This window comes from Cupressus sempervirens, chromosome 9 (assembly GCF_028749045.1).
Source record: "Cupressus sempervirens isolate cs-2001-9-10 chromosome 9, ASM2874904v1, whole genome shotgun sequence".
Taxonomy (NCBI): Eukaryota; Viridiplantae; Streptophyta; class Pinopsida; order Cupressales; family Cupressaceae; genus Cupressus; species Cupressus sempervirens.
The window spans coordinates 260,024,395-260,033,444 of NC_143126.1; the positions used below are offsets into that span (position 1 = coordinate 260,024,395).

The following is a 9,050-nucleotide window of genomic DNA, read 5'->3' on the forward strand; positions in this document are numbered from 1 at the left end:
GCCTAACCAAAGTCTTTATTTAATTTAATCTTCTAGATTGACTTGTGGTTTGAGTGTTTATTTAATGTAATCTTCCAATTCAACTTGTGTCATGCTTGGTATAAGTAGAGAGTCTTGTGTTGTCTAGAGTAGGAATTAGTTAATATTTGAGTAGCTAGGAGCATTTTGAGGGATGATGGCTCGTAGATGGATCTTTACATATGAGGATTGACTTATATTATTATTTGCAATGGCCATAACCAAGAAGGCCTTATATCTCACCATGTTAGATGTAAATCTTATGATTATATTATAAGAATAATTACTATTTTGGATCAGAATTTGTGTGTTATTCATTATCTTCAACTATGCCATTGTTTGGTGAGGACTTTGTCACCTCCAAGGAGGGTACACCCAACTTGTACTATATCACTTCCAAATAAAATTCTAAGTGTCAAAAGAATAATAACCAATAAAGAAATGACTATCATCAATAAAAGTTAACCACCCACAATAAATAAGATACAACAAGTACCAAATCATCATAAATAAACCCAACAAGTACACCACTAGAGGAAAATATAAAAGCCATAAAGGAGACTCAAGGTAAATACTAGGGAGTGTCATCACATGATCAAGATACTTGAGTTATCCTCGAATAGTCACTCTTAACCCTGGGCCCTCACCATGACAAATGTCAAACTAGAATACACTCTCATGAAGACAAGTCCAATATTAGTTGTACCTCTCACTAGGCCTCATCCAATTCCCATCCTTAGCCAATACAAATAATAATTACTTTTATTATTTAATCTTCTTATGCACAATTTATTCACTTTTTCATTAAAATAATCTTTGTTTTTTTTCTCCCCTTTTTTTTTGTGTTTAGGTAGTTTTAAAGAATATTTTATTATTTTAATTAACAATAATAGTTATAGCTAGAGAATATCTAATTTTATCATTATTAATTAAATAATTATATTAAATCAATATTAAATCTTTAATATTTTAATTTCTCTTCATCTAATTTTACAAATTAAACTTTCAAATTAGGCCTTTTAAATTAAGCACGTAATTAAATAATTTCTAATTGATTAAATATCCTCAAATATTAATAATTCATTTTAATAAAAAAATATTTAATAATTTTGATAACATATGATTAGTTTAAGAATCATAATTAAATCAATTATCAAGTAAAACACATAGTCACTACTCACTAGCAATAGTTGAGGCTGAAGGTAAAAACCAAAAGCGGAAAAAAAACATAACCACATTAGCAAGTGAAAGGCAAAGCCAATTATCAGCCAAGAAGCCATGCAAGGTGCAGTTTGTCTCCACCTCCTTATCATCAATCCCCCTATCTTTGTTGGTTTGTACACATTAGATTAATTTATTTATTTTCCTATGATAACAATATTTGTTTAAGTGAGCATCATACTTTCTTAAATAAACATATTATTTTCTAAATGACACGCTTATAGTAGATAACTATGATAATTCATATAAAAAAACAAAAAGTTCATAAGCTTCTTAATAATTTATAATGTACCATTCATAGGTTCTCATGTGTTCAAATATTAGACTATTTTTTATTTATTTGTAAATTACTTATTTACAATATATAACTTGATATGTAGTAAGACAAAAAATTATAAGCACAGATAGATATAAAACTATTGAACCCTATAATAGCTCATTCCCTTAAACAAATATAATTTTTTACTTATAACACTAAAAATAAACTAAAAACATAAATCATCATTCAAACTAAAATCATAATTCGAATCTTTAACACTTAGTTTTAATAAAAAATAATAATTACAATTCTCAAATTAAATCTGATCAATCTATATTACTCAAAAGATCAATACTTCTAAAGAGGTGCTATACACAAATCACCTTACAAATCAAATTGAAATATCACTATTTTTAGATTAAATTGTGTGTAAGATTTTTACATTACACTATCAATCTCTTCACTCTGATCATAAGTATCATTTAAAAATCATATACATAATTTAACCTAGAAAGAACTACATTTATACAATTACTTTAAAAAAAAATCAAAGTGAAGTACATAATAAAATACATATACATGTCGTCAATGGTAGATTACAAATTTCTAGTGCATTTTCAACATTTTTATTGTTTTATAGTAGTTTTTTATTATTTGCAGGTAACCTAATGAGTGCTCAGCTCTAAATTTCTATCAAAACTTAGTAGATGCTGAGGAAAATATAAACAAGGCCGTGCTTCTTTACAAGCTAGTTGTTTAGTTGAAGATGAAAAGGTTTAAGCATGATTTTGATACCCTGCCTAGAAAACAAATGTTTAATTAAGCTTCGCTTTTATCTCAACTTGTGTAGTTGGCGAATAAAGCTGTGCTTCAGCTGCATCTGATAATGGGACACCATACTCCTTTATCATTTATTGGTGAGGCGGTTGAAAATCCTTATTTTACTCATAATGCTCTGATACCCTTTTCCTTCATCTCTCCTTATGCCACTATCTCCTCAACTTTTTTGCCTTAGTGGAAATCTGTTCACACTGTTCATTGTGAATAATGTGCTGTGATAGCCAGGTCCTTAATGGAACCTGTTGATTTCATCTTTCCAATATCAAATATGCGCAATAATCACTCCTCCTTTCTCTTGGAAGATCTCATGTCGAACCCTAGATTGGCTATAAAGAGATGAATTAGAGTTCTGATCAGTGCAAATATATTCAACATGGCTGCAACTACAGAGCCCACTCTTCCATTAGAGGTCAATGGAAAGCAGAGCTCTAATGGCAGCATTAACCAGATGATTCATTCTATTCTCCATTTTCATTGTTTCTCATCTGGGAAAACTACAATAGACGTTGTTAACGTAGAGGAAGATTTAGAGAAGAACCCACCAAACATGAAGAAGAAACGTGGAGGATGGAAGACTTTTCCTTTCATTATCGGTACTTTGAATTTCTTTTATCATAGGACAGAATAATTCAACATCAGATTATTTATCTATGGATGTTGTGTTTAATTCTTGACTAGTGTATGCAGGAAATGAGCTATGCGCTGGAGCAGCAATCACAGGCCTCGCTGCAAATATGATTGTTTATTTGATTACCAAGTTTAACATAAAAAGTATTGAGGCCACTCATATCATCAATATCTCTAATGGAGGGAATGATCTCTCTCCATTGCTAGGGGCATTCCTTGCAGATGCATATCTTGGCCGATACTGGGCTATCTCCATTGGCTCATTTTTCTCATTTATTGTAAGTTCCCCACTATAATTGCATGCCCATGAACTGTTGTTTGTTAGACAGTGACGTGTGATTTTTTCACGGTTCATATCGTAATTAAATTGTTGTTTTCAAAACTGATTGTCCTATGTTTTTACATCGAGATCTCATACCACAGTCTTCCATCTAAATGATCGATACTTGAAAACAAAAATATACATAATTGATTTTAGACACTGCCTTTCCGAACAATCTTCTTAACACAGTATTTTTTTTCTTTTGAGAATCATGTGTGAAAGAACAGTGTCATAGGAGCCTATTTTTTGGATTCAGTTATCCTTCCTACAAAATGTATTATTGACTAAATTTCAAAAAATTAAAAACATACTGATTTTTAAAAAAATTTAACTTTTGATCTTAATAATCTGTATATTTTGTGATCCAAAGCAATTTGACAAATCTGGAAAAAAAACATGATTGACTTTTTTGGTCTTTGATACATTTTATCTGGAGATTAGCCAGGACCATTTTACCATTTTTTTATCACCAAGTTTTTGAGTAATTGTGTGCGTGTGTTTCAGGCAATGATCATTCTAATGCTGACGGCCATGATAGACTCCTTAAGACCACCTCCATGTGAGCCCCAACTACAAGCTCTGGGAAGATGTGATGCTCCCAACAGGAAACAGTATGCAGTTCTCTATCTCTATTTTGCCTTAACAATTGCAGCATCGGGAGGGATAAGATACAATTCAGGGACTTTTGGGGCAGATCAGTTTGAAAAGGGTACTGCGGAAGGAATGAAACAGATTCAGAGTTACTTCAACTGGTATTATTGTGTTCTGTTTGTTTCAGTCGTGATAGCCTCCACTGTAATTGTGTATATTCAATCCAGTGTAAGCTGGGCATTAGGGTTTGGGCTGTGTGTTCTGCTGACAGGAATATCAATGCTATTTTTCTTCTCTGGGACAAAGTTGTACAATTTTGTTCGTCCAGAGGGCAGCCCCTTCATAGAGCTTGCCCAAGTGATAGTGGCCTGCCTCAAGAAAAGGAATTTGCCACTGCCATCCAATGAAGAGGATTTATACAAGGGAAACAAAATTGAGTCAGGGCTTCAACTTACGCAGCAGCTCAGGTATTTTTCTTTCACCTCAATATTTACCTGCCTTGAGATAGCTTTGAAAACAAATTCGTAGTAGTCTTCAATACCAAAGAGGTGGAGATGGGAGATGGAATAGCATAAAAAGATTGAATTTAGATTTTAGTACAAGTTAAAACTGAATTAAAGCTGAAGTTAAGATTATTATCTCAATCTAATAGCAGCAATGTGCAGAGCATTAATATAATTTATGCAACGTTTCTCTTCTTTGCTATTACTGGGAACAGCCCTGATAAAAAGTTCCCAATGCCAGTTTTCTTTAACAAAATATAAAAGAGAATCAAAGTTAAAAATATCAAAAGGCTACCAAAGTAAAAACAAACAAGAAGACTCCCAAAATAGTAATATAGTATAGTAGAAAATCATCATTTCATCCATGTTACACTTGTCCCTTTTGATGTAATTGTACTAAAATAAATTTGTCAGCGCCTCCTTGTCCTTTCTCCAGGGACAACTAAAGTGCTTTCTCACCAAGTGCTGGGAGATTCCTTGCTTTCTGGACAAGTTGCAGTTGCTGCATCTATAATCAATTTCTCACTTTAACAGAGGATTTCATTGCTGTTCATCAATAGTGATAAGTTTTCATAGTGGACAGGCCTTCTGCAATTGAAAATCCAGGATAGTAACTGATACATTTGACACTACACTACTAAAGTTATCAATTAAGCATGCCCTAAAATGACTAGGACGCTCAGAAAAGACAGAACACAAGTCAAATTTCAAAACGTATAGGGCTTGTATGAAGACTCACTTTTGTGATACTTATCATAGTTTTAATTAAGCAAAAGGGATAATATGTTTTTTTTTACTTGCAAAAATCAAATGGTTGAGGAAAAACTGATTTTAACAATATAAAAGATCCGAAACTGGTTACAGAGTACAATGAACTGAATTTTTTTATATTGTTTTCATTGCCTATCAATTCAAAATTGACTACTAAAGAACTTTTGTTTTTATAAATTTTCATGACTTACTTACAAGTTGTTTCTTTCCATAAATTAAAAATACTAGAGCAAGATTTATTAAAACTCTGCCCATTTTTAAAACTCTTCCCATTTTTAAAACTCTTCCCATTATATAAAATTGTTAACAGGTTTCTCAACAAAGCAGCCATAAAAACACAAGATGACTTTTCCTCAGATGGGAATATAAACCAGAACCCATGGAGACTCTCCACAGTTGATCAAGTGGAACAACTTAAATCAATTATTAAAACGCTGACAATCTGGTCCTGCACTGTCATCCCCGCCATTATATTTTCCCAGCAGAGCACATTTTCAGTGTTGCAGGCTCTGAAAATGGACAGGCATTTGGGTTCTCATTTCAAAATACCAGCGGCTTCTTACGGTGTCTTCAATCTTCTAGCTGCTGCAATATCATTGTCCTTGTATGACAAAGTGGTGGTTCGTTTGGCAGAAAGAATAGGGATAAAAATAACACAGCTGAGAAGAATAGGCACAGGCATGGCTATTCTCACAGTAGCAATGGCAGTGGCGGCCATAGTTGAAAGAAAGCGTCTGAATGCAGAGGAAATCTCAGCGCTCTGGTTGGTTCCTCAACATGTTATAATGGGCTTTGGAGAAGCTTTTCTGAGCGTAGGGAAAATTAATTTCTTCTATACAGAATTTCCAGAAACAGTACGAAGCACAGCCACAGCTTTGGTGGCTGCGGGGATTGCAGCGGGATACTACTTGAGCAGTTTGTTGATCAGTATCATTCACAAAAACAGCAACTGGCTTGCAAATAACATAAACGAGGGTCGTCTTGATTACTTTTATACACTTCTCTGCGTAATGGGGCTCGTTAATTTGGGTTACTTCTCAGCATGTGCTCAGTGGTATAAATACAAGGATAAAATCTATGGTTTGCGTGACATCTCCCCTCCTTGAAAAAACACGATGTTTTCTTGCTTTCCTAGATGATCTTTGTTTTGCCAAGTCAAGGGTGTTGTCTATGCAGCCATCGGACTGCAAATTATACAGCCAAGTGTGTAATCTGATAGTTATCGAAATCAAGCAATTGAAAATTCCATGCTTATATCGTTTATATTGGGATGATTCTTGTGTGTATTTCAAGGTTCTATAGCGTTCATCACCCAAAATTATATGTCAGCATATCTGCCATACTTAACAAGTGCTTATGATAATTTATGTTTTTTGAGATGGATTTCAAGACTGTCTAGACATAACCAAAATCAATGATCTCAAAATTGAATGGCAACATAATTGCCGAAGTAATAACGTATTTATATTGTTATGTTTCTGATATATGCTCCAATATTGCATAGACGTAGCCCAAATCAAGTATTTCAAGATTGCATGGTAGCATACATGTCAAAGTAATAAATTGTTTCTGTTTTTATGTTTCTGATATGGATTGAAACAAAGCATAGTCCGAATCAAGCAGCTCAATATTATGTGGCAGCATACTTGTTAAAGTAATTTAAAAAAAAAATCTTCTATAGATTCCGAGACAGCATAGAAATTACTCACATAAAGCAACTCAAGATTGCAAGGTACCCCCTCTCTCTATATATATACCAAGGTTGTATAGAAATCAAACAATTAGAAATTGCATATACTATACTTGCCATCAAAGCAATAGTTTTCTTAAGACTTAAAAGTGTGAATTTTATAAGTGTGATATTTTCTATTCATCTTTTTTATTATAATCATAATCTTGGTGTTTTCCTAAGTAATTGAATTTTAGGTTCTAATCTTTTACTTAAACAAATCTATATATTTTTATTTTATAAAGCATTCTAAATAATTATAATATTTTCATTAAATTCTCTTTTAAAAGTAATATATATTTTTTAAATCTATCTTTGTATTAAATTAAAGATCTTATCAAATAGGTCAATCTTTATTTTTCTAAATGATGGATATAGATTTACAATAGAAATCTTTCTAATCATAAAAGTAAAACATAATAATTATAATTTACAAATCTACGTGGATTATAGTGTTAGGTTAACTTGATTATTTATAATATTTGTATGGGAAAATAAATTAATTTAAAGGTGATCAGCTGAATTGATTAGAAATTAATGTAATGACTTTTAGAGAAGTAATTAAACATTATGTAGATTTTGAGATAATGTGGTAGTGATCTATCTATTCATTGTGATGATTCTCTTTTAACACTTATTACTACTAAAAATCATCCAAACATAATTGAGTACATAATTTTTTTAATTGCTTTGCCTCATGCATGCAATAAAATTCTCATGCATTGACATGTAACATTATCCTCACACCCCTATACTAGATGTCACATTGCACACATGGAGGCACATCCATTAAGCTCTAGTGAGACTATATGTGTTAATCACATCAAGATGTTATGCTTCCATAACTTGACACAACCTTTAACTTGTTGGTAATAAAACATTATTAGACAACGAGCACAAAAACCCTTATATATTTGTGTCTAGGTGACACTCTCCAAGCCATGTTCTTCAAATTGAGAATGGCACCATGAATTTGGAAACCCTTTCTCTCCATTCAACTAAGCTGGATTTATCCTACAATATGTTGAAAGCTCTAGCTAGATGGCTTCTCTTCCATAAAATGAATAGGTTGGAAGCCATAGTAGAGGTAGAGTGGAAATTGGTGGACTAGACTTCAGGTTGCAGGGATAGAGTGTTGTGGGAAGTGGGTTGAGAGCTTGGAGATAAACTGCATAATTGGGAGAAGCTCAAGGAGTGGGTGGTGAATCTCTGGAATAGGGTGCCCTTAGAGGAACAGAAGGATGAAATGTTGAAGGCTCTTATGGCTATTAAGAAAGGTTAGGACTAGCTCAAGGAGAAAATTAAAAATTTGATAGCCCACAATAATTATCTTTAGGAAATGATGGAAGCTAGAATTGGTGGCCTAAAACTCAAGCTTGAAGAAAGTTTGGCAAAGAAGAAGTGTAGGGAGGAGACCTGAAGAAAAGAGGATGGTAATCTCATAGCTTTTAGGGGATGAGTGAGACTATGCCTGTCAGTCCTCCCAAGTTATCTTTCCTAGAACAACTTAAGGAGATGCATGAGTAGTAAGTTGGCCTTCCACTTTTAACTATGATGGGTCTATGCTAGGTCCCTAGTGTTTGGTTTTTGGGTGTGTTGGGTGTGGCTAGTTTGGTGCTTGGTGAATGGTGCACAATGGTTTTGTTGGTTCCTTGTTATTGGTTTTTATTTTTGGCCTTATTGGCTTTGGTTAGGCTTCTATTTTTGTGTTCCCAACCGGATTTAGTTGTTTTTATCTTTTTATTGGTTTTGGTCTATTGGTTAGTAGTTGTCGGTTTGGTTTTGTGCTATGGATGTCACTTCTCGTGACCTTATCTTTATGTCTTTGGACTTGGTGTTAACTTTTATGTAAGGGTTTGGGCCATATTCCACTATACTTAATCACAACATCCAAATATATTATGGAACCATATAAATTTTGACATATGTTATCCACCTATCCATACAAGTAACATATCATACATGTTTGGAATCATCAATGGAACAATAAACTAAAAAGGCGAGCCAAGCCAAGGAAACAAATTGTGAGGAAATGAAGAGTGCCATCCAAATTGAGAACTGGCTGAAGAGATCAAGTACCTCAATGAAGATTGGGAGAACATTAAATAGACTTAGTTTCTTTTCTTGTGTTTTTAGTACTCTTTTTGGTTTTACTATATGTTTCTTGCT

General features: G+C 33.1%; 1 protein-coding gene across 1 annotated transcript; it reads left to right on the plus strand.

The window, feature by feature from the left end:
- Positions 1–2,711: 2,711 nt before the first annotated feature.
- LOC149538440 (protein NRT1/ PTR FAMILY 2.13-like) lies at positions 2,712–6,258 on the plus strand. The gene is made up of 4 exons (XM_089802820.1): positions 2,712–2,931; positions 3,026–3,243; positions 3,792–4,345; positions 5,463–6,258. Exons 1-4 carry the CDS (start codon positions 2,712–2,714, stop codon positions 6,256–6,258), a joined length of 1,788 nt encoding a protein of 595 aa, XP_089658946.1.
- The last annotated feature ends 2,792 nt before the right edge of the window (positions 6,259–9,050 follow it).

Coding starts and splice junctions, on each gene's coding strand:
- LOC149538440 (XM_089802820.1), top strand. CDS start 2,712: ATGGCTGCAACTACAGAGCCCACTCTTCCATTAGAGGTCAATGGAAAG. Junction 2,932..3,025: donor GACTTTTCCTTTCATTATCG/GTACTTTGAATT, acceptor TAGTGTATGCAG/GAAATGAGCTATGCGCTGGA. Junction 3,244..3,791: donor GCTCATTTTTCTCATTTATT/GTAAGTTCCCCA, acceptor CGTGTGTTTCAG/GCAATGATCATTCTAATGCT.